Source organism: Jaculus jaculus, chromosome 6 (assembly GCF_020740685.1).
Source record: "Jaculus jaculus isolate mJacJac1 chromosome 6, mJacJac1.mat.Y.cur, whole genome shotgun sequence".
Classification (NCBI taxonomy): Eukaryota; Metazoa; Chordata; class Mammalia; order Rodentia; family Dipodidae; genus Jaculus; species Jaculus jaculus.
This window is the reverse complement of record NC_059107.1, coordinates 61,253,490-61,279,537: the sequence shown is the minus strand read 5'-3', so window position 1 is coordinate 61,279,537 and position 26,048 is coordinate 61,253,490. Positions and strand designations below refer to the sequence as shown.

Here is a 26,048-nt window from a genome sequence, read left to right as displayed (position 1 = left end):
TCTTACACTGTCTTCTTCAGTGTTTCAATAAAAATCTAGGCAGCAAAAGCCATTCTGATGAGGCCCCAGACAGAAAAGAGGAACATGTTACCAGAAATTGTATAAAAGCCATTTTTTCTTATAAAGTATCTAAAAACTTGACTGAATTGTTTGTGTCCTTAATGTTTTATGGAAAGGTAGAACTTATAAGTGATAAATTTAGCTGAAGAAACTTCTAAGATGGATGTAGTGGTGAACACCTTTAGCCCCAGTACTCAGGAGGCTGAGATAGGGGGATTGCTGTGAGTTTAAAGCCAGCCTGAGTCTACAGAGTTAAGTTCTTGGTCACCCTGGACCAGAGTGAGACCCTGCCTTGGGAAAAAAAAATAGTGAAAGTATAGCTTGGCTTCTTTTGGATGCTGGTCACAAAATGCAAGAATAGAAATGAGTTAAACATGGGTTTTTAATTTAAAAGAAGTGAAAATTTGGAAAATAAGGTGGTATGTTTGGTAGAGAATAACAGTAGTGTGACCAAATGACCATTTTCCTTGTAGGTTTGGTTGTCCACACTCGATGTCTTTGCATTTCCTAGCCACCTTAACTGTGGCTCTAGGGCTTCAGGATTCAATGTGCTTTGCTGTATCCAGCAATGTGGTGGTATGGGTACCTTAGAAAGCCACAGAGCCAGGCAAGAAATAATAGCTTTAGGAACAACAATAACTAGGAGAAGCCCCATAAGGCATTATTGGGCAGTCATAGAGGCAGGGCAGAGTCTTTAGTCAAAGATTACTCTTGAGTTTTAAGGTACGGGACTTAATAGAGACCTAAATCTCCTCTTTATTTCATTTTGGAATGAGAATGTCTGTCTTATGGCTGTGCTACCATTGTATTTTGGAACAACATAACATGCTTAACTTCATTGATTCACAGCTGAAGCACATTTTGCTCCAAGATAAACTGTACTTTGAAAACCTGCCTATGTACTATAGATAATAACTAGATTATACTCTGAACTTAGCATGTGAGGACATGAATTTTGGAAAACCAGAAATAGACTCTAAATATTTATGTTTCTCCAAAATTCATATGTTAAGGCTTAATCCCCAAGAGGGTCATGAGACCCCCCAGTCTTCCCTGAGGACCAGTTGGCAATTACTGTTTGCTGGGGAAAAGGAGGGAGACATTTCTTCAGTCCTATAGCCTCTGGTTAATTGTTCATACTCTGACAGATACCACCCCCCTAACCATGCTTGTACAAGTAACCCTATTTAAACTCAGCAGGTAACCTAAAAGAAAAATCATTAAAGTAGAAGACTAGCTAGGAAGCAGGAGTGGGAAGGGGGTTCAGAGAGGATAGTAAGGGGTGAGTATATCAAAATACATGTATAAAGCTATTAATAAATACTTTTAATTAAAAAATCCAAAAAATAAATACATACATAAATTCTTGGGATGTAAACGTCTAATTTCCAATGTGATAGTTTTTGGATGTGGGACCTTAAGGAGGTATTTAAATTGTAGGGTAGGGCTGGAGAGATGGCTTAGCAGTTAAGCACTTTTCTGTGAAGCCTAAGGACCCTGGTTTGAGGCTCAGTTCCCCAGGACCCACATTAGCCAGATGCACAAGGGGGTGCACGTGTCTGGAGTTCATTTGCAGTGGCTGGAAGACCTGGCATGCCCATTCTCTCTCTCTCTCTCTATCTCCCCTCCCCCCGCCTCCTCTCTGTTGTTCTAAAATAAATAAAATAAAATAAATAAATTGTAGGGTAGTTGTCTTATGAGTGAGGTTAGCATTCTTATGCAAGAGACCTACATACAGCTTATGTAGTCCCTTGTACTATGTGAGGACTTGGAGAAAAGATACCATTTATGAACCAAAAAGCAGCCCCTCAATACACATGAAATTTGGCATTGCTTCAGCCACAGACTTAATAGACTCCACAACTGTGATCGATGAATTTCTGTTGTTTATAGGCCCACACAGCCCCTCTGGTATTTTCTTGTAACAGTGCAAACAGATCTAGGCAGTTGGTCATTATCTTTTAGCCTTATGTGATAATCCTTTACTTCTTCCCAGTTCTTAATAAATTTGGCAATTTGAGGTCCTACGAGGCATACTAGATATTTTCTAGGTGTTTGGCTAATGTTTATCATAATGAGACTCGAGTTTTAGGTTTGGGGAAAGAAGAGAGGTAAAATGCTCCCTTCTCATGCCATAGAGTGAATAAAGTGTTCATAAGTCATTACTAGTGATGTCAACTTTGGATGATGTTTCTCCACTATAAATTTACTATTTCTCCCTTCTTTCAAACTATTCTTTGAAATCCAGTCACACAGTCCAAACTGTATTCAAGGGGTTTGAGTGTAGAAATAAAACTTTATAAGCTAAACTCCTTTAAAATTGAAAAGTAAGTCTTAGACTAAATAAAACACATTGATGATTAATTAAAATTTTTTTTCTTATTATTTATTTGAGACACACACACAGAGAGAGAGTGAGTGAGAATGGGCATGCCAGGGCTTCTAGCCACTATGGACGAACTCCAGATGCATGTGCCACCATGTGCATCTGGCTCAAGTGGAACCTGGATAATCAAACATAGATCCTTATGCTTCACAGTCACGCACCTTAACTACTAAGCAATCTCTCCAGCCCAAAATACTATTTTTTTTTTTAGCTTTTTAATTTTTTTTTTTTTCAGTTTTGGTTTTTTGAGGTAGGGTTTCACTTTAGCTCAGGCTGACCTGGAATTTACTATGTAGTCTCAGGTGGCCTTGAACTCATGGTGATCCTCCTCCCTCTGCCTCCCTAATGCTGGAATTAAAGGCGTGTGCCACTACGCCAAGCCCAGTTTTTAAATTATTTATTTGAAAGAGAGGGGAAAGAGCCAGAGAGAGGGAAGGAGAGAGACAGAATGGGCATACCAGGGCCTCCAGCCACTGCAAACAAACTCCAGACACATGTGCCACCTTGTGCATCTGGTTTACATGGGTCCTGGGGAATCGAACTGAGGTCCTTTGGCTTTGCAGGCAAATGGCTTAACTGCTAAGCCATCTATCCAGCCCCAAAATATTTTTTATTTATTTATTACAGAGGGAAAGAGAGAGAGAGAGAATGAGAAAAAACACACCCCTGCATACAAACTCCATATGCATGTGCTACCATGTGTATCTGGCTTATGTGGGACCTAGAGAATCAAACCTGGGTCCTTAGGCTTTGCAGGCAAGCACCTTAACTGCTAAATCATCTCCCCAGCCCTCATGATCACATTTTAATATGTATCTGACAAAGAATAATGTGGAGATACCTTATCAGCCTTTGAGGTCACAGGTGTCTACAATTAATTAAATGTTCCTGAATAAAGATATGATATGTCCTCTCTTTCTTGTTAGTTCACCAGGACAGAGTAATATCCCCTTTTCTGCATCCTCTGGGAAGTTATCATCTGATGCAGTCACTCAGATAACAACAGAAAGTCCAGAGAAGACCATGTTTTTATCTGAAATTTTCATTAATACTGATGATAATGGACATGAAGGTGTAGACCTCAGTACCCAAAAGACACACAAAGTTCCTGTCAAGGTTGCTTCATCACCTTCAGTGCAGCAGGTCACTACCGGTAGTGGTCCAGATGGTAAGAGAACATAACCGTGTTTAATCTCATTATAACAACCTTTGTGTATAGTTCTTTGAAATTTGTTACTGTATCTTTCTCATCATTAAAACTTTGTCTTATTTTTTCAAAATATTTTATTTATTTGACAGAGAAAGAGGGAGAGGGAGAATGGGCGTGCCAGGGCCTCCAGCCACTGCAAATGAACTCCAGACACATATGCCCCCTTGTGCATCTGGCTAATGTAGGTCCTGGGAATCGAGCCAGGGTCGATTGGCTTTGCAGGCAAACACCTTAACCACTAAGCCATTTCTCCAGCCCCTTTTTCTTATTTTTAAAACTTTTTATTTGTTTAGAAAAAAGAGAGAATGGGTGTTCCAGGGCCTTTAGCCACTGCAAATGAACTCTAAGATGCATGTGCCTCCATGTGCATCTGGCTTACATGGGTCCTGGGAATTGAACCTGGGTCCCTTGCCTTTGCAAGCAAGCACCTTAACCACTAAGTCATTTCTCCAGCCCAAAACTTTTGTTTTTTGTTGCTTTTCTTTTTTAAGGCAGGGTCTCACTGTAGCCCAGGCTGACCTGGAATTCAGTCTCAGGGTGGCCTTGAACTCACTGTGATCCTCCTACCTCCCAAGTGCTGGGATTAAAGGCATGTGCCACCATGCCTGGCCCCCAAATTATTTTTAAAATAAAATAAAATCCAGGTAAATGTTAAATGAAAACTTTTTTTTTTTTTTTTAAGCTTGGCAGAGAGAGAATAAGCATGCCAGGGTCTCTAGTTGCTACAAATGGACTCCAGACACATGCATCACTCAGTGTACCTGGCATGTACTGGGTAATACCGGGTAATCAAACTCTGATCATTAGACTTTGCAGGCAGGTTCCTTAACCACTCATTGAGCCCTCTCTCCACCTGCAAACTAACTTTTAAGTATCACGATCTACTTGGTTACTGTATCCATCTTTTTTTTAGTTTTTTGAGGTAGGGTTTCACACTAGCCCAGGCTGACCTGGAACTCACTATTAGTCTCAGGGTGGCCTTGAACTCATGGCAATCCTCCTACCTCTGCCTCCCAAGTGCTGTGATTAAAGGTGTGCCCCACCATGCTCGGCTCTGTATCTATCTTTTATTTACATATCTATGAAGGGAATGAGATTTAGTCCATTTTCATCTCAATTGCTAGTAGTATTAACAATATTGCAATTCTTATCACTTATCAGCTACTGTTATCCTATGGTTATTGTAAAACTTCAGGAAAGTACATAAGAACTTAAATAAGATCAGTTTTTAGGTAGGCAGATGAATTATTAGCATTCTGCAATGTGACATGCAAAGTGAATTCTAGTACATAGTAGTGTTGCAGAAGTTCTCTGGAAAGATCACTTCAATGCCAGTATGAGTGAAAGTAGAGGATTTATTTTTTTCTGGGGGCCAAAGAGCTTGAGATAGCTCTTCAAAGAAGCTCTGACCCTGAGCTGAGATTTTATTTTATAGTTTTAGCCAAGGGGAGTGATAAGCGAACAAACAAGACGTGGCAATTTGCATATTGATCATTTCTGTTAGGCCACCCTAACAATGAACTTTATTTTGTTTTTGCCTAACTATCTCCTTCTTATGGTCCCTCTGGGCCCTTTCTGGACAGTTCTAGGATTTTTCCATCTGCTGACAAAGATATGTTTAGCTCCTCAGCAATTAACTCTTATAATAACTCAGTGAATCAGTTCAAATTTCAGCTTCTTTTCTACAATAGTAGCAGTATACTTCTTGCTTACAAAACATTCACCCCTTATTCAGGTTGGCTGCTTGCACTGCTGCTATAACTGTAGAACCTAAGGTTTATCTTGGATTCACCATTATAGTCCACTGGAAGGGACAGAAAGCCTGGAGGAACACAGGCAGGAGTTTTTCATGGCCCAAGTCATTTTCCACTAGCTAGGAATATTATTTAGCTATTTTCCAGGATGTTGTGGGACACGTCTTCTCTGGGGAGACCTAAGCACATGTCTTTTCACCCCAGAAAGGGCTCAGACAACAGACCAAAGTATAATTGCACCAAAACCAGTTTTGGTGAACCAATGAGTTATTGGGGTTAAGAGCGGGATTAAGGGGTTGCTTACAGGAGCATGGGTACATCACCAAAAAGCCCACATCAGTCAGGAAGCTGCATCTCTTGAACATATTGCACAACCTGCAGGCATCCTGGCTGGTCAGAGTCTGCAGCAACTACTGGACATGCAGCTTTGGCAGGGCAGGTAGGAAAGACTCAGCATACTGCAGAACTTGCAGGTAAATGGACTGGCCTGAGAGTTTTTTCCTAAACAGTTGTTTTCCCTTTATACAGACTTAGCGAAGGATCTTGCAATCTCTTTCCCAGACTTGTTGACTTACTGAGCTTCCTTCCTTCTCCCATGTGGGAATGTTTCAATTGCGATGCATGCAGCATTTGTCTGAGTCTGCCCTTCAACAGTTGCTTATCACTCCTATAATTTTGGGGAGTGGTGGTGTGATCCTTTAAGTTTTAGTTCTCCAGACTTGACCTCCTGAGTTTCCAGAGCCTCTCTCCTCTCTTCAGGAGGGGCTATTTCAATTTGGAGATACTTGCCATACAACACAGGGTAAAGAAGAAAATAATGGCAAGGAAGGCACGCATGACAGAGTAAAGCCACCCAGTTTGTAGCAGCTGGGAAACAGGGAGGATAAGGAGGGAGGAGAGGGAAAGACATATTCTTCAAGGGCACTCACCACACACACACTGGGGCCCACCTCCTACTTTCTGCCACTTCCCAATAATGGGATGGCTTAGTGATTAAGGTGCTTGCCTGCAAAGCCTAAGGACCCAGGTTCAATTCACCAAATGCATAAGGTGGCACATGCCTCTGGAGTTCAGTTGCAGTGGCTGGAGGCCCTGATATGTCTATTCTGTCTCTCTCTATCTGCCTCTTCTCTCTCTTTTTCAAATAAATAAAATATTTTAAATATTCAAAATTTGTTGAAATTTTTATAAAGGAACACTTTGTTTTGAAGCTCTATCATACAAGAATGAGTTAGACATTTCTGTTACTTTAGAAGTAGAATAAGACTAGCAATAGGGTTAGTAGTGACCAGATTTGTATTCACTATAAGGTAACCATTTTGTTGTTACAGCCATCTATATATGGAGCAATTTCTGAAAACTTATCTCAGTGAAACCTTTTACTACTATTCTAAATTGCATCCTGTCCCAATTTCCCTTGTCTTCATAATCTCCCACAGTATGTTTTCATCTCACTTATTTGCAAGCAGAGAAGAGAGGAAAAGAGAGAGAGAATGGGTACACCAGGGCCTCTAGCCACTGCAGACAAATTCCAGGTCCATGTGCCATTTTGTACATCTGGCTTTACATGGGTACTGGGGAATCAAACCTGGGTCGTTAAGTGTTGCAGGCAAGTGCCTTAACTGCTGAGCCATTTCTCAAGCCCTCATCTCACTTATAATTCATTAAAATTCCAGATAATTGGCTTCTTTATTTGAATTGTCTACAATATATCTTCCGTCTTTAGTATCCTGGCTCCTCTTGAGAGCAAAGGTACATTTCTGTTGAACTTACTCATAAATCCCAAGAAATGTGAACACTGCCTGACACATGGAAAAGTACTCAATATGTATTCATTGAGTTAATATTTAATGCTTATATTAATGATAATATTCAGTGAGTTAATGCGTATTAGTTTTCTTATTAGTTATTCTGATCTTTGCCTCCTTAGCCCAGCCTGTGCTGTTGCCGTATAAGCCATCTGGTAGTTCGAAGATGTACTATGTTCCACAATTACAAGCAGTCCCTTCAGTTCCCGATTCCAAGTCAGACACTACCATTGAGAGCTCACATTCAGGTATTAAGCAGAAATTATTCAAAGTTTTATTTTTTGAAAATTTGTGTGTTGGCTGGTTGATGATGAAATTCCTCAGTGAAATATGAAACGTTTTATGTCTTGATTCAGATAGTTATTTGATCAGATCTGTTCTATAACCTTAAGTGTTTAATAAATATTTGATGAAAAATTACATGAACAACTGTTTGTTAAGGTTAGTGCACATCATCTAAGGAAGTGTCTAAGTTTTCTTGGTTCACACTATCCTTAGTGTTGCAGTGACTTTTTTTTCCATTAGCCTATAATGCATATAGTACAAAAAATAGTTTTTTTCAGATAGTTACTAAGATATCAGGACAGCAGTACTATTTTTTAACTTCATTGACAATTTTCTTCACATACAAAATGTATTTGATCATAATCTCCTATCATTACCTTCTTTGGTCCACCTCCCCCATCTCCCTTCCACTGAACCCTTCTTTTTAATTTTAATTTTGTTTTTTAAATTTTTATTATCATTTTCCATAATTATAAAAAAAATTCCGTGTTAATTCCCTCCCTCCCCCCCACATTTTCTCCTTTGAAATTCCATTCTCCATCATATTACCTCCCCATAACAATCATTGTACTTACATATATACAATATGAACCCTTTTTTCTTTCTAACTATTCCCTCTTCTACTTTCATGTCTTTTTTTTTTTTTTTTTTTTGGTTTTTCGAGTTAGGGTCTCACTCTGGCTCAGGCTGACCTGGAATTCACTATGTAGTCTCAGGGTGGCCTCGAACTCTCGGCGATCCTCCTACCTCTGCCTCCTGAGTGCTGGGATTAAAGGCGTGCGCCACCACGCCTGGCTTTTTTTGTCCTTTATTATCCATGACAATATGCTGATATCTATTCTCTCTGCCTGTCTCCCCCCCACCTTCTGTTTGCAAATAAATATTTATTTATTTAGAGAAAGTATAGGGGCCTGGAGAGATAGCTTAGTGGTTAAGGCATTTGCCTGCAAAGCCAAAGGACCTTGGTTCAATTCCCCAGGACCCACGTAAACCAGATAAACAAGGTGGCACATGCATCTGGAGTTCGTTTGCACTGGCTAGAGGCCCTGATGTACCCATTCTCTCTCTCTGTCTCTCCCTATGTCTTTATCTCTCTCTCAAATAAATAGAGAGAGAATAAGTTTGCCCGGGCCTTCTGCCACTGCAAATAAACTCCAGACACATGTGATACCCTGTGTATCTGGCTTTATGTGGGTACTGGGGAAATGAAGTCAAGTCCTTAACCTTTTCAGCCATGGGCTTTAACTGCTGAGCCATCTCTCCAGCTTCTCAAGGCTATGAATTTAAAAAAAAAAAAATTATGGGGCTGGAGAGATGCTTAATGGTTAAGGCACCTGCCCCCAAAGCCAAGGGATCTAGATTCAATACCCCAGAGCCCACGTAAGCCAGATGCACAAGATGGCACTTGCATCTGGAGTTCCTTTGCAGTGGCTGAAGGCCCTGGTGTGCCTGTTTTCTATCTGCCTTTCTCAAATAAATAAAATCTGTATTTGGGCTGGTGAGATGACTTAGCAGTTAAGCCACTTGCCTGTGAAACCTAAGGATCCAGGTTCAATGCCCTATGACCCACATAAGCCACATGCTACAAGGTGGCACATGCATCTAGAGTTTGTTTGCAATGGCTAGAGCATGCCCATTCTCTCTCCTTCTCTCTCTCATATGTCTGTCTGTATCCTATCCTATCCTATCCTCTGCTTACAAATAAATAAAAATGTTTTTTTAAAAATAAGAAAATAAAAAGACTTTGTGATTAGGTTCTGAATGTGGCAGAATGATAAAGTGCTTACCTAACAAGTCCTTGAGTTCTTTCTCTTTTTTTTTAGGGTTTCATTTTAGCCCAGGCTGACCTGGAATTCATTTGGAATTCATTATGTAGTCTTAGAGTGGCCTCGAACTCATGGTGATCCTCCTACCTCTGCCTCTCAAGTGCTGGGGTTAAAGGCATGCGCTACCATGCCCAGCTTGATTTTTTTTTTTTTTTTTTTTTTGAGACAGTGCCTTCATGTAGCCCAGCTTGGCCTAGAACTCAGTATATAACCAACGGTGATCTTGAACTGCTGACCCTCCTACTTCTGCCTCCCAGGTGTTAGGATTATAGAGGATTACCACCACATTTGGTTTATACAGTGCTGGGGATCAAACTTAGGGCTTCATGCATGCTCAGCAGGCATCCCTAGCCTAAGGCCTTGGGTTTGATTGCCAGTACCAGCATTTGGAAAAAAAAATGATAATTTATCGAATAAGAAAAAGTATTTTCAAATCATATATCTTACCTGATAAGGGTTAGTGTCTAGAATATGTGAAGAACTTACAACTCAAAAGAGAAAAAGCTGGACACTTTGGTTTATACATGAGCATAAAATCTAAATCAACATTTCTCCAAGGAAGATAAACAAATAATTGACAAGCACATGACAAGACCTCTCCTTTGATCATCATGAGCAAGTACAATCCAAAGATATTATGTAATAGTCATACCCATTAGAATAATTATTTTAAAAAGAAAACCAATGGTCAGGACTGGGGAGCTTGCTCAGCGGTTGTTTGCAAAGCCTTCTGGCCTGGGTGCAGTTTCTTAGTACCCACACAAAGCTGGAGCATTCATTTGCAGCAGCAATAGACCTCGGTGTGCCCATTCACACACATATGCACCCTTGTACACACATGTGCAAATAATACATTTTTTGTTGGCCTATTTTTTGTTGTTGCTACTTTGTTTTTCAAGGTAGGGTCTCACTCTAACCCAGGCTGACCTGGAATTCACTGTGTAGCTCAGGCTGGCCTCAAACTCATGGTGATCCTCTTACTTCTTCCTGAGTGCTGGGATTAAAGGCATGCACTATCACACCCAGCCCAAGTAATACATTTTAATGAAAAAGAAAACCAAGTGTTGGGCTGGAGAGATGGCTTAGCAGTAAAGGCACATGTCAGCAAAGCCTAAGGACCTAGGTTCGATTCTCCAGGTCCCACATAAGCCAGATGCACATAGTGGCACATATGTCTGGAGTTCGTTTGCAGTGACTAGAAGCCCTGGCATGCCTATTCTCATTCTCTCCCCCTCTGACTGTAATAAATGAAAAGAAAAGAAAAAAGAAAAAGAAAACCAGATACTGGTGAGGATGTGAAGAAATTAGAATCCTTTTGCTGGTAGGGTAAAATTGTGTCACCATTGTGGACAAGTGTGACAGTTCTTTAAAACACAATTTATCAAATGCTCCAGCAATTTTACTTCTAAGTATACTTTTTCTAAGAAGTAAAGATAGGATCTCAAAGACCTACTCTTGCCCCTATGTTTACAGCAGGATTAAGAACAATAAGTCTATCAAGCATATATTTATCAGTAGATAAGTAAGATGTGTATAGGATATTACTCAGCCCTTTAAGAGGAATGACATTCTCATTCATACTGTAACATGGATGATTACTGATATGATTCCCACTTCAGTGGAACATCTACAGTACTTAAGTTTTTAGAGACTGAAAGTATGACAGTAGTCACTAGGGCCTAAGGTCAAGTAGGACATAAAGTGATTATTTAAGAGTTAGTTTGGGCACTTGCCTGCAAAGCCAAAGGACCCAGGTTCAATTCCCCAGGACCCACAAGAGGTAAAGTTTGGGAAGATGAGTAAGTTTTGGAAACAAATGATGGTGATAGTTGCATAACAGCTTGAATGTACTTCATTGCCACTAGCTGTATCCTTAAGCATGGTTAAAACAGCAAATTTTGTTAGTTATATTTCACTACAGTAAAAACTTCAACAACTGGATACAGTGGCACAGACATTTAGTCCTAGCACTCTAGAGGCTGAGGTAGGTGTATCACTGGGAATTTGAGGCCAGCCTGGGGCTATAGAGAGAGTTTTCAGGTCAGCCTGTACTAGAGTGAGACCCTGCCTTGGGGAGAGGGCACTTTAAAAGATATCCCTAAAATCCTTTTAGTAGAATTTTAAAACTGAACATCTTATAAATCATTGAATGTACAAAATTAGCAAAATCATTGAACATGAATAGGAAAGGCTGGAGATATGGCTCAGTGGTTAAGTCGCTTGCCTGCAAAACCTAAGGACCCATGTTCAACTCTCCAGATTCCATATAAGCCAGATACCCAAAGATGAGGCAAACACAAGGTCATACATGCACACTAGGTGGTGCTTGTGTCTAGAGTTCGATTGCAGTGGCTAAGGCCCTGGCACACCAATTTCTTTTTCTCTCTCTTTCTGTCTCAAAATAAAATAAATAAAAAGAAATACTTTTAAAGAATAGGAAACTTTAAGATAACATAAGCAATAAAGTCAGATGACTGGAAAACAAAAAAGTGTCTGTCTTTAGCTATAATAGTCAACTTCAGAATACATTGTCTTGAACATGCATTTAGCCTAAGTTCATTTATATCGTTTTTGTGTGTTTGTTTTTTGAGGTAGGGTCTCAGCCTAGCACAGGCTGACCTGGAATTCGCTCTGTATTCTCAGGGTGGCCTTGAACTCACTGAGATCCTCCTACCTCTGCCACCATGCCCAGCACATATTTTTAACAAAAAAGGAGAGAATTTTGCAGGTGCATATATTTGGTTCACTGTACTCTATAATGATGTGACCTTGGGGGAGAAGGACAACCTTAATTTCAAGTTGCAATGTGATACTCTTGCCTTTTATAGTATAAGCATCTTATCTTACTTGTCTGAGTGTGATTGGTCTCTGGGGGCTACAAAGATGACTCAGTGGCTAAAGGCACAAGTTTTGCTTGCAAAACTTGCTGACCTAGGTTCAATTCCCAAGCCACCCCCATAAGCCAGGTGCAAAAATTAGTGCAAGTGTCTGATGTTCATTTATAGGAGCAAGAGACGCTGGCACACTTATGCATGTATACATGTGTGTTTGTGTGTGCACATGCACACACATGCAGATATTCTTTACTAAAAGCTATTTTCACAAAGACTAAATGTCTCTGGAACAACATGGCTTCTAAACACAAGCCAAATACTTCCCCACATCCTCATATTTAGGCACAAGTGACAGTTGTAAGCACAAAGGAAAACTCTTGTGGGTTATTAGAGCATATGAGATGTTGGTTTTAACAGTGCCTTTGTAGGTATCCTCAAGTTGATTTTGACCTAACATAGACTTCTACCTTGAATACTCACTTAAACTCTAAATTCCCTTGAAAGTGTATTGCTACTGGAGTGGGGGGAAAAAAAAAAAAAAAAACTATGTATGGTATGATCACTTAGAAGGATATATAACCAAGATTTGTTTATTTTAAAAAAATGTTTTCTTCCATTCGTCTCTCCTTCCTTAAAGCTTCATTGTGATTATGTGTCACTTAGCAAAAAGGATCCTATATTTGTTTTAGTCTGTTTGGGCCTAGTACAAGGCTTAGTACAAAACTTTGACCTGTAAATTTTAACAGGGTAAAGCCTAGTAGTGGGAAAACATAATTGAAGTAAAGTAGATCTATTAGGGCTAGAGAGATGGGTTAGTGGTTAAGGCACTTGCACGTGAAACCTAAGGACCCAGGTTCAACTCCCCAGGACCCACATAAAGCCAGATACACATGGTGGTGCATGTGTTTGGAGTTCGTTTGCAGTGGCTGGAGTCCCTGGTGTACCCATTTCTCTTCCCTGTCTCCCTTCCTCTCTCTCTTTTTTCCTTTCTCTCTCCCTCTGTCTCAAATAAAACATTTTAAAATATATGTAGTCATAAAGACCACACAGAGGCTTGTAAACCATATTAAACTTTGTAGGCTTTATTCTAATAGGCAATTGTGGTTTCATTTAGATTTGCAAATTTTATTTTGGCTCCTGTGGAAAAAAATGACTAATAGGTAGGAAATTAGAGATTCAGAGTTAAAAGGTTCATGTATTAGTGGAAATGCCAGTTAATTCGAAGGTTGTACCAGAGATGGTAGCATCTAGGGTGAGAGTGATGTTACTAGAGATGAAGTCAAGTGGACACAGGTAACTTGTTTTTAGGAAATAGTTCCTCTTGGAGTTGGTATTAGAATGTGGAACATGAAAGATGAGGACATGGGGAAAATTATCTCTAGTTACACCATAATGGGCAAAAGAGGACTGCTACAGTTTCTAGTGATTGACTGGATGACTAGAAGTACCATCAAGTAAAATGGAGTTTGAGGAAGAAGTGGATGGGGGAGATTAAAAAAAAAATGCCTATTTTGGACATATAATAATGAGGTCCTGTTTTGTATCCACATAAAGATTGCAGTTGAGGGCTGGAGAGATGGCTTAGCGGTTAAGCGCTTGCCTGTGAAGCCTAAGGACCCCGGTTCGAGCTCGGTTCGAGGCTCAGTTCCCCAGGTCCCACGTTAGCCAGATGCACAAGGGGGCGCACGCGTCTAGAGTTCTTTTGCAGAGGCTGGAGGCCCTGGCGCGCCCATTCTCTCTCTCTCCCTCTATCTGTCTTTCTTTCTGTGTCTGTCTCTCTCAAATAAAAATTTAAAAAAAAAATTTTTTTTAAAAAGATTGCAGTTGAAGATAGGCAGAGACAGTTTACAGAGGTTGGGAGTATACCAAATGGGCACCATATATGAAGCAGCATTATTCAGATTGCAGATAAATGATTTTATGAAAGTTCCAGATCTTTAGTTAGATTTTTGGAGCAATCATGTTAACTGTTGGTTGGCTCTAAAAATAATCTACACGATACATACCACAGCTGTGCAGGAAAATAAATATACATACACTTTGTTGGCATGTGTATGCAAGTCTACAGTGTCCTCCAGCTGCTTTTCAGCTCTACTGATAGTTGTTTCTTGCTCACTCCCCTGCTACTCTCAGAGACTGACTGCTGTTCCCCACTCAACTGTGAACCTGTCTTTTGGGAGGATTGGTAAAGAGAATGGCCACTTGTGTTATGCCACAATGTTTGTAGTATCTTTAAAGAAGAGACATCGTTATTTAATTTCCATTAAAATGATATAAGGACTAACAGTATCCCTTAATGCTAGAACCTAAGAGTAAAAGAATTGCCTCAGTAGGGCGTGGTGGTGCTTGCCTTTAATCCCAGCTCTCGGGAGGCAGAGGTAGGAGGATCACCGTGAGTTCAAGGCCACCCTGAGGCTAACATAGTGAGTTCCAGGTCACCCTGGATCAGAGTGAGACCCTACCCCAAAGAAACAAAAAAAATAAAAAAGAAGAAGAAGAAGAATTGCCTCAGCCATTGATGAATATTGGTTTTCATCAGCCATTTCTTTCTCTTTTTTTGCTTTTTGAGGTAGGGTCTCACTCTGTCCCAGGCTGACCTGGAATTCACTATGTAGTCTCTGGGTGGCCTCGAACTCTCAGCAATCCTCCTACCTCTGCCTCGCAAGTGATGGAATTAAAGGCATGTGCCACCACACCCGGCCCATCAGCCATTTCTTGGTACTTAGTGAGTTTACCTAGGACGTTAGAAAGTCTAGTTCTGGCCTCTTGAAAAACTCTAGCACTGAAAGGCTTGGTAGAAGAAAGTATAATGGAACTTGTCAGAGAAGGAACCGGAAGTGGTTTCAAAGTTGCTGAGAAGAGCACAATGCCATATATAGATTTGATCCAGAAGGCTTGGTAGGATCCTTGAAATTTGTTCTGATAAACCCTTCATAGCTTATTTGCATTTCTTACTGGATTGATAAGACTTTCTTAACATTTATAGCATATGTATTAACTAAGAGCTGTAGAAATACACAAATTATGGGATCCTGAGCTGAAAGGAAACCTAAGTGTGTAGAAGATGATTCTGTGTTATAATAAAACTATATATCCAGAAAATTTTTTTGCCTCCTGTCAGATATAGCATTGATAATAGATCAGTTCTTTTATTAATGGTTATGATAATATTGGATATATTTTAAAAGAAAATTTAATACTTTAAAATTTTATTTCTTTGTCACATATTATTTTCCCTTTACAGTACTAGAACTGAGATACTGCCTCACACACAAGCTAGGCAAGTACCTTACAACTGAGGTATATATCACTAGCCCGTTTTCAGGGTTTTGTATTATCAAATTAGTTAATCTTCCTAAAACAAAGCAAGTTTAGGGCTGGAGAGATGGCTTAGCAGTTAAGCGCTTGCCTGTGAAGCCTAAGGACCCCGGTTCGAGGTTCGGTTCCCCAGGTCCCACGTTAGCCAGATGCACAAGGGGGTGCACATGTCTGGAGTTCATTTGCAGAGGCTGGAAACCCTGGCGCGCCCATTCTCTCTCTCTCCCCCTCTATCTGTCTTTCTCTCTGTGTCTGTCGCTCTCAAATAAATAAATAAAATTTTTTTTAAAAAAGCAGGTTTAGTATCACATTATTTAAAATTTTTCCAATGATGTTGCATTTTATGTGTAATAAAATTTATAGTTTTAGGGTTAGGATTCTACATACTGTTGAATCTTATCCCAAGCAATAATTTTGTAAATTATTTATTTATTTATTTGTAAGCAGAGAGAGAAAAGAGAGACAGAGAGAGAGAGAATGGGCATGCCAGGTTATTTAGCCACTACAAATGAACTCCAGGCACATGTGCCCCTTGTGCATCTATCTTATGTGGGTCCTGGGGAATTAAACCTGGGTTGTTTGGCTTCTCAGGCAAAAGCCTTAACTGCTAAGCCATCTCTCCAGCCCCCAAGCAATCCTTTTTAAATATATCTTATCACTTTTTAATATATCCTACAATCCACCCTGACCATAAAAGTGTTGTTCATGTATATTCTCTGTGTTCATGGAGTACCTTCTGCCTTTCTGCCTAAATGTGTCTTACTGCTTTTTCTCCATACCATAAAATCACCTCTGTTTTCTCTTTCCTTTAGAAATCCTCCTGAGCTGAAAGTTGGATCCCTCTCAAATTAATCAATGTTCTACTCTATATATTATTTGCTTTCTTAACTGGTAATGTTGCCATTTATTTTACGTGTCTCATATCTTCAGTTTGACTGAAAGCTCCTTCTGATTGATTACCCTGCAACACTCCAATCTGATCACCTTTTTAATAAAAATGGTCTGAAAGGCAAAATGATTTAAGTCTTTAAGGCTGTTAGTGTTAATTATAATATTTTCCCATTTTTTTTTTTGTAGGGTCCAATGATGCTATTGCCCCAAATTTTCCAGCTCAAGTGCTAGGCACAAGGAATGATGACCTCCCAGCCACAGTGAACATTAAACATAAAGAAGGGATCTACAGTAAGAGGGCAGTAACCAAGGGTCCCTTGTCAATGAGGAAAACACTCTCGCAGAAAGATGATGCAGGTAATGAGTAACTGTGTGTTTTGTGACTTGTCTTCTGAATCTTTTCATTTAAAACTATTGCCTTTTTATTTTATTTTTTTGAGTTCTCTGTATATTCTGGACATTAATCCTCTTTCAGATGCATAGCTGGCAAAGATTTTCTCCTATTCTGTAGGTTATCACTTTCACTATTCACAGTATTCTTTGCTGTACAAAAGCTTTGCAATTTCATGAGATCTCAGTGGTTGGTTAGTGGTTTTATTTCCTGAGCAATGGGGTTTATATCAAAAAGTCATTGCCTATGCCAGTATGATGAAGAGTTTCCCCTACTTTTTCCTCTAGCAGTTTCAAAGATTAAGGTCTGATATTAAGGTCCCTGATCCATTTGGACTTGATTCTTGTGCATAGAGGAAGATAAGGATCTATTTTCATCTTTCTACATACAGATATCAGCTTTTCCCAGCACCACTTGTTGAAGAGGCTGTATTTTCTCTAATGAATATTTTTGGCATTTTTGGTCAGAAAGCACATGGCTGGTTAGAATTTCTGCCTGGTGTTTCTTCAGTATTTCTCTTTCCTTACTCATGTCTTGTAATGAGCTTCTTATTTCATTAAGCTGGTTTCCTGTGTTCTCTTGGAATTCCTTCAGGAGTTTTTTTTTTTTTTTTCTTTAATTCCTTTGATTTCTTCTTTGGAGTATAGATAAAAATCATTTTTAAAAAAAAATCTTTGTCAGGCATTTCATCTAAACAGTCTCATTATGGGTCATTTCTCATGGATTTATAATTTTTGGTGGGGTTGTATTGTCTTGATTCTTTGTGTTTCTTGTATCATAATGTAGTGATTTTTGAATCCTGAGTGGTTTGATGCCTGGGTTTGCTAATTATCTGCAGTGCTCTTAGACTTGGAAATCCAACTTTATATACCTTCAGAATATGAGTTTAAGGTGACATGTGTAGCTCTTGTTCTCTAATCAAACCACAGAAGTAGTCCTAGGTGTTGAGTTTGCCTGCTATTTGAGTATTCTAGTGGGCTGGGTGGAGTAATTTACTGGCAAAATTCTAAAATTCAAATGAGCAATATACACATTCAGTAAAAGCCAGCACAGAATATGCAAGTGTGGGGATTGAAACAGATAACTTTATAAAGCCCAAATCCCTAAGGGTATGTGTTGCTCTACACCCTTAATCCTGTCCGCTGGGAGGTTTGAGATTTCTGTTTTGAAATGGGTTCCAGTTCAGCCTGGGTCTGAATCAGACCCTGCCCCCAATAATGAGAGGAGAAAAAGACAAAAGCCCTATGAATATGAAAGCGTAAAAGGCAACAATAGTCAACTATCAAATACAACTTAATTGAGAATGGTAAAGCCAACCACAAATATGTAGTCCATAACCTGCCCTGACATGGAAAGAGAGATTAACACTTCCAGTGCAGGCCTGTGTACCTGCTTTTTTGTCAGTCAGCCTTGTTACCTTTTAAGGTGGCCTCTAGTCTCACCAATGCTGTGTGCCCACCTCGATCCCTGCGTGTGGAGCTGTTGCTCTGATCAGCTGTAAAGCTGGTTGCCCTGCCGCTGGGGCTGAATGCGTTCTCTGGAGGTTCTTGTTTCTGACTATTGGGGGATGGGAGAGTGCAGGAAGACTGGAGTTGTACTGGAACTGCTCAGCTGGTCCCACCTGTATACCTTTCAGCAGCTCCTTAGCTAATAACTGTCTTCCCTTCAGGTTTGGTGAGGTTGGAAAATTCCCTTGTTTGGTCTTAGCTCCTGCAGCTGGGCTCTGGGCTGGGTGGGCATGCATATCCGTAATCAAACTCAAGACGCCTGAACCATCTTGTGCACATGTGCGATCTTGCATGTTTGTCTCACCTTGTGTTTACCATCCTCTGGTTTGTTATCATGGCAGAGGTTTGTGTTCTCAACATTTGAGTGGTAACTACTGGAGCATCACAAGTTCCAGTGAGACTTAACTATTTATTTATTTAGTTTTGGTTTTTCGAGGAAGGGTCTCTCTCTAGCCCAGGCTGACCTGGAATTCACTATGGGGTCTCAGGCTGGCCTCAAACTCACTGTGATCCTCCTACCTCTGCCTCCGGAGTGCTGGGATTAAAGATGTATGCCACCATGCCTGGTGAGACTCTATTTTTTTTCAAAAAAAAAAAAAAAGGGTATTATGTGGAGAGCATCGTGGGCTTGGTGGAGGCACTGGAGGACTGAGTCCACCCAACTACAACCCCATCTCACCCACTCCCTGATCCCGTAGATGAAGACTGTGAGTACAATTCAGTGATGCCAGCCCTCTGGCCCTAGCATCTGCAGCCCTATGAGGCTTGCACCCAGGAAGGGGTATGTGTGGTTCCATGCACCCTCTCAGCAGTGGCTGGGCCCTGCTTCTCCAGAAGTTGCCCTGTGGCTGCTTGAAGAGTCACCCTGGCCTAACCCCACCAGGTGGCCTTATTTCCTGCCCTGTCATTTCTGTTTCTTGAAATATGGGCGCTGGTATCAACTGAAGTTTTTCTCAACCATAAGTAACCCCCTCTTCCCTGGGACTGCTAAGGCCAGCTTGCCCTTTGGGGCCTGCCCTCTGGTCCTTGCTGACCAGTCAGATGTCTAAGGGACCACAGCCCATTACTTGCCTGAGTAGACCAGTCATAATTGTGGTAGTGGCTCACTGTCTTTGGGTCCTGTTTGCTAAATAGTAACAATGGCCCTTGCTTAGCCTGGAGCCCCAGTGGACCCATCAGGACACCAAGGAGTGACTCACTGGCCTCTTAGATCATGAATGAGTAGTCCAGAAGTCTGAGAGACAGTGGCCTCTTGGCAATCTGGGCCCACCTGGACCCATCCAAGGGCTCAAGTTTCAGGTGTGGGGGCTGCACTTGGGAGGCTGAGGCAAAAGGATTGCTGTGAATGCTGGGCCAGCCTGCACTACATTCTGAGACCTGATCTCTAAACGTCAAGGGGCCAAGTTTGAATATAACACTTCTCCAAAGAGACACAGTGGCCCCTCAGTGGTTCTGGGTGCTATAGAGAGGCCTCTGCCTCCCCTATCATAGTGCCAGCCAGTGTTAATGATGGCCACAGCATGGGAGGGATCCCTAGTGTCCCCCCTTACAGTGTTTGACATGCCACCCATGCCCACTCCCAGCTATTTATCTATTTATTTACTTATTGTGTGCTGGTGGGGGTGGGCCTTTGTGCCAATTGCACCCCTGTTGTAACCAGTCCTCAAGCTTAATAAAGTATGGATGGAGAAAAAAATGGGGCTGGAGAGATGGTTTAGTGGTTAAGGCACTTGCCTACAAAGCCAAAGGACCTATGTTCGATTCCCCAGGACCCATGTAAGCCAGATGTATAAGGTGGCACCTGCATCTGGGGTTCGTTTGCAGTGGATGGAGGCCATTCTCTCTCCTTGTGTCTTTCTCTTTCTCAAATCAAATAAAAATAAGATACTTTAAAAAAAAAGTGGAGGGGGCTGGAGAAATGGTTCGGCTATTTAATGTGCTTCATTACAAAGCCTGACCACCCGTGTGTGCCTGTAGTTCAAGTATTATAATAGACTAAGCAAATTACTGACAAATTCTAGAATTCAACTGAGTAATATACACATTCAATCAAAACCAGCACAGAATATTTTAATCAGGAATGGCTTAGCTGTTAAGACATTAGCCTACAAAGTGGCCTCCAGCCACTGCAAACGAACTCCAGACGTGTGCCCCCTTGTGCATCTGGCTAATGTGGGTCCTGGAGAATCGAGCTCGAACCTAGGTCCTTGGGCTTCATAGGCAAGCACTTAACCGCTAAGCCATCTCTCCAGCCCTCTTCTGGCTTTTAAAGTTATGTTGAGTTATCTGCTTGCCTTTGTATATGACTTGATTTTTTTCTCTAATGGCTTTGAATATATTTTCTTTGGTTTGGGTGTTTTGTAGTTTAATTATTATGTGACGGTGAGAGGTTCTTTCCTGATTTTGTCTGTCTGGTATTCTGTAGGCTTCCTGTATCTGTATTGACATCACTTTACCTACTTGGGGGACGTTTTCTTTTATGATTTTGTTGAAAATACCTGTTTTAGCCGGGCGTGGTGGCGCACGCCTTTAATCCCAGCACTCGGGAGGCAGAGGTAGGAGGATCGCCGAGAGTTCGAGGCCACCCTGAGACTACATAGTGAATTCCAGGTCAGCCTGAGCCAGAGTGAGACCCTAACTCGAAAAAACCAAAAAAAAAAAAAAGAAAATACCTGTTTTGCCTTTGGAATGAAATTCTTTTCCTTCTACTGTACCCTGAATTCTTATGTTTGATCTCTTCATAGTGTCCCAAATGTCTTGAAATTCCTATTCATTTCTTCCTATGAGTTTGTCTTTGTTGGCCTGTATTAGATCTACCACTGGTCTTGTAATTTAGATATTCTGTCCTCTCCTTGATCCATTCAACTGGTGAGACTTTCTACAGTTTTCTATTTGACTTACTCCGTTTGTCATTTCTAATTGATATTTTTCCATTATTTCTGTTTTCTTACTCATGTCTTATAATGACCTCCTTATTGCCTTACGTTGGTTTCCTGTGTTCTCTTTCAGGAATTGGTTTTCTTTTTTGATTCCTTTGATTTCTTTGAGTATAGATAGCATCAGGCTTTTCATCTAAAACAGTCTCACTGGGGGTCCTTTCTGATGGGTTTATAATTTTTGGTTGGATTGTATTGTCTTGATTCTTTGTTTTCTTGTATTATAATGTAGTGGACTTTTGAATCTTGAGTTAATGTGACGCTTGGGTTTTCTAATTATCTTCAATGTTCTTAGCCATGTAAATAGACTTTATATGTCTTCAGTGTAGGAGTTTAAGGTGCCAGGTGTAGCTCTTATACTGCAAGAGAAACAGCAGAAATGACCCTCGGTGTTGAATTTGCCTGTAGTTCAAGTATTATAATAGACTAAGCAAATTACTGACAAATTCTAGAATTCAACTGAGTAATATACACATTCAATCAAAACCAGCACAGAATATTTATACAAGTGTGGGGATTAAAATAAACAGATAATTGAATAAAGCCAAAGTCCCTAAGGATGTGTGTTGCTCCACACCCTTAATCTTGTCAACCTGGAGGTTGAGATTTCTATTCTGAAATGGGTTCCAAGTCAAGCTGGGGCCAGTCAGTCCCTGCCCCCAATAATGACAGAAGAAAAGGACAAAGCCCCTAAAAATCAGGAAACATCAAAGGCAACAGTAGTCAACAGCAAAATACAGCTTATTTTAGAAGGGTAAAGTCAACGAAGAATGTATCATTCAAATGTAATACATAACCTTTCCTGATGTGGAAAGAGAGATTAGCCCTTCCAGTGTAGTCCTATGTATCTGGTTTTGTATAAGTAGGCCCTGTTACTTTTGGGATGACTTCCAGTCTCACCAATGCTGAGTGCCCACCTTGATTTCTCTCAGGGCCAGACAGCAGGGGTGAATGAGTTTTCCAGACATTCACAGCCCTGCCAGTTGGGGACTTGGAAGCTCTGCAGGGTACCTGGAGTTGTAGTGAAGTTGCTCAGCTTTCCCATTTATATTCTCCTTCAACAGCTGCTCAGATGGTCCCTGCTCTCTTCCCCTTCAGGTTTCTTGACTTTGTGAGAAGGTTGATATGAGTGGATAATCCCTTCACCTTGTTTCTGCTCCTACCACTCTGCACTGCCAGGCGGGCAGGCTCACAAATCAGGCTCCACTGGCACCTCTGTGAAATTCTGGCCAGTTTCTTACTTTCTGGAAGATCTTGGTCTCTCAAGCTGCTCTACTGTGGTTAATAATAATTTATACACCTTCACATTTCAGTAGAAGAGTGTATTTTGCTGTGTTTCTGGTTTTTTCCCTCCTTAGGCTGCTTTGGTATGGCTAGTGTACCGCCATCTTACCCAGAAGTTACTTTTTTTTCAAACCCAGCACTTTTGGTGCATGCTAGGTAAGCACTGTAACAACTGAACTATATCCATAGATCTCACTTGAGCAATTCTTTTTTTTTTTTCCTTGAGGCAAGTCCAACAGACTGGCCTTATTATTATTTTTGTGTGTGTGTGTGTGAGAGAGAGAGAGAATTGACACACCAGGGCCCCCAGCCACTGCAAACAAACTGGACTCTCGTGCGGGTGCATGTATGACCTTGCATGCTTGCATCACTTTATGTATCTAGCTTATGTGGGACCTGAAGAGTTAAACATGAGTCCTTGGGCTTCACAAGGAAGCAAAGCACCTTAACCTCTAAGCCACCTCTGTAGCCCTCACTTTAGGAAGTCTTAAACAATGCACATAAAACACAGACTTTCAAGGAGAAATAAATCTCAAATTACTAAAATGAAAAATGATATGTGTAAAAAATGTTAGGAAACTACTAAAGGATGAGACACAGACTGAGGAAAGATTTCAGTCTCACATAACCAGTAGGAAACCTTATAGGAAGGCAGCATTTTTCAGTATTAAAAATCAGAATAGCTTTATATTTATCAATATGTAGGTTGATAATGTTAATACAGCAGAATACTGTATACTTTCAGACTGAATCACATATATTAATGTGATTACATCTCAATACTCAATGAGAAAGGCATGTCATTTAAAGGTACATACCCTGTTGTATCCTTTATACAGTATTCAAAGACGTTTATGATAAAGTACTATGTTATTGATTGATATTGAAATTATTAGCATTAATTGGTATTAATGCAATATAATAAAGAATTGGAAAGCATCCTTGAGAGCTGGAGATATGGCTTAGCAGTTAAAGTACATGCCTGCAAAGCCTAAGGACCTAGGTCTGGTTCTCCAGGACCCACATATGCCAGACGCACATGGTGGTGCATCCATCTGGAGTTAGTTTGCAGTGGCTAGAAGCCCTGGTGTGCCCGTTCTCTCTCTCTCTCTCTCTCTCTCTCTCTCCCTCTTCCTCTCTGTATCTAATAAATAAATAAATCTTAAAAAGAAAGAAAAGCATCCTTGAGATTGAGAAGCTGTAAATTCAGACTGAAGGTTGCTACAAAGAAGAATCATTGAGCAGGATGTGGTGGCACACACCTTTAATCCCAGCACTCTGGAGGCAGAGGTAGAAAGAAGGATTGCTGTGACATCGAGGCCAGCCTGAGACTACATAGTGAATTCCAGATCAGTCTGGGCTAGAGTAAGAGCCAACATTCAAAAAAACGAAGGAGGAGGAGGGGGAGAGTGAAGGGGGGGAGGGAGGGGGAAGAGGGAAGAAGCAGAGGAAGGGGGGAGGAGGAATGGCTTAGCTGTTAAGACATTAGCCTACAAAGCCAAAGGACCCAGGTTCGGTTCTCTAGGACCCGTGTAAGCCAGATGCACAAGGGGGAGGGGAGTGCACGCATCTGGAGTTCATTTGCAGTGGCTGGAGGCTCCAGTTCTCTCTCTCTTTCTCTCTCTGTCAAATAAATAAATAAAAATTTTTTAAATGTTTAAAGAAAAGAACTTGTTGAAACTCATTGAAAAAAGTATGTCTAATGGCTTATTTCTTAAGCTTAGTTATAGATTCCTTGTATTTTTTTGGTGTGTCTGAAATATTAAAAATTTTAGAAATTTAGATCAAAGAACTTAAGAGGATTGAAATAAGAGAAATAAAATTAATAAATTTTAAGCAAAAGAAATAGTTTGGCAAGTAAAACCAAGATTTTTCCATTTTTTTGAGATATGTATATACTTAAAGATAAGGAAAGAAGTATGACTAAGAAAAGAGACAGTGTGAGTGAGACAAGCTTAAAAATTAAAACTGGGAGCTGGGTGTGGTGGCGCACACCTTTAATCCCAACACTTGGGAGGCAGAGGTAGGAGGATCACTGTTTAAGGCCATCCTGAGACTCCACAGTGACTTCTAGGTCAGCCTGGGCTAGAGTGAGACCCTACCTCTAAAAACCAAAAGAAAAAAAAATTAAAACTGGGACTGGAGAGATGGCTTAGTAGTTATGGCTCTTGCCTGCAAAAACCAAAGGACCCAGGTTCAGTTCCCTAGGACCCATGTAAGCCATATGCACAAGGTGGTGCATATGTCTGGAGTTAGTTTGTAGTGGCTGGAGCCCCTGGCATGCCCATTCTTCCACCTCCCCAATAAATAACTAATTTTATTTTTTTAAGTGTTAAAACTAGTGTTGGGAGATTGCTCAGTGGTTAAAGCCATGTGCTTGCAAAGGCTACTGTCCCAGTTTGATTTCCCAATACTTATAAAAAGCTGGATATAGAACCAGGCATGGTGGTGCATGCCTTTAATTCCAGCACTTTGGAGGCAGAGGTTGGAGGATCGCCATGAGTTTGAGGCCAGCCTAAGAATATAGTGAATTCCTGGGCTAGAGTGAGACCCTACCTTGAAAATACAAAAAAAAAAAAAAAAAAAAAAAAGAAGAAGACGACGACGACTCAGGGTTTCCAGACTTATTCCAGAAGGGAATTCCTTTCCTTGCCTGGCTGGAAAGAGGGGCAGGGATGGTGATATGGAGATCTCTTTTACAGAGAAAATCTCCCAAGAGAGGGCCTCTGGCACATACACACACATGATGCACAAATCATGAGAGTACATGCCCTCCACCTTTATGTAGAAGAGAGCTATGCATTAGGTAGTGAAGGGCCCAGAGCTTGAGAGTCACACATGTAATAAAGTGAGAAAGCATCTGAAACAAAATACATGTAAGAAGCAAGCAGGACATACCCAGGCAAGTAAGTGCTATCAGAGTGTAAAGGAGAGAGACCTGATTAAATTATGTATTCAAGGGGCCTGACTCAGGAGGGGCCAGCCCCAGGGGGGTGGGGAAAGCTTCCTCTGTGGGGAAAGGAGTTTAGGAGATACAGGGAGGTGTGAGCTTTAGAAGATGGTGTTCCCTCCTTTTAGCCCAGAGATTTCTCAGTTACCATACTAGAAGGCATTCCCAGGTCCGACATAGGTAGTAGGGGAGAGTGGGGAAAATGGATACAGGCTTTGAGACCCTAACAATTTTTAGCTATAGTTCTGGCATGCCGTGGCAGGGGTAAAGTTGAGATTATTCCTGGAGAAGATTTGAATATAATATACAATGTCATTGCCAAATATTTATATAAGGGACCTTTTCCTTTTCCCAGTAATTAAGGGACCTTTTCCTTTTCCCAGTAACTGATTTCTTTACCACACGATAGTGACTCACACATTGTACCAAAACCTTTATTCTTCAGGAATTGAGCTTTGTTTTCTGAATGTACCCAGTTTTACTTCAACAGAATTATGCTCGTTAAAATGCCTGCAGTAGCATAATTAAATTAAGGTTAGCTTTGCTCTGAGAGAAGAAAACAAAACCAAAATTTAACATAGGTTTAAAGACAAGAAAGCATTTCTTT

General features: G+C 40.7%; 1 protein-coding gene across 5 annotated transcripts in view; it reads left to right on the top strand.

Moving 5' to 3' along the window:
* Alms1 (ALMS1 centrosome and basal body associated protein) overlaps positions 1–26,048 on the top strand; it is a 193,322-nt gene that overhangs the window by 103,595 nt on the left and 63,679 nt on the right. For all 5 annotated transcript variants that reach the window (XM_045152900.1, XM_045152898.1, XM_045152897.1 and 2 more), the window contains 3 exons: positions 3,373–3,614; positions 7,341–7,466; positions 16,559–16,729. In XM_045152900.1, coding sequence (XP_045008835.1) covers positions 3,373–3,614; positions 7,341–7,466; positions 16,559–16,729 — 539 coding nt within the window. The remainder of the gene's footprint in view (positions 1–3,372; positions 3,615–7,340; positions 7,467–16,558; positions 16,730–26,048) is intronic.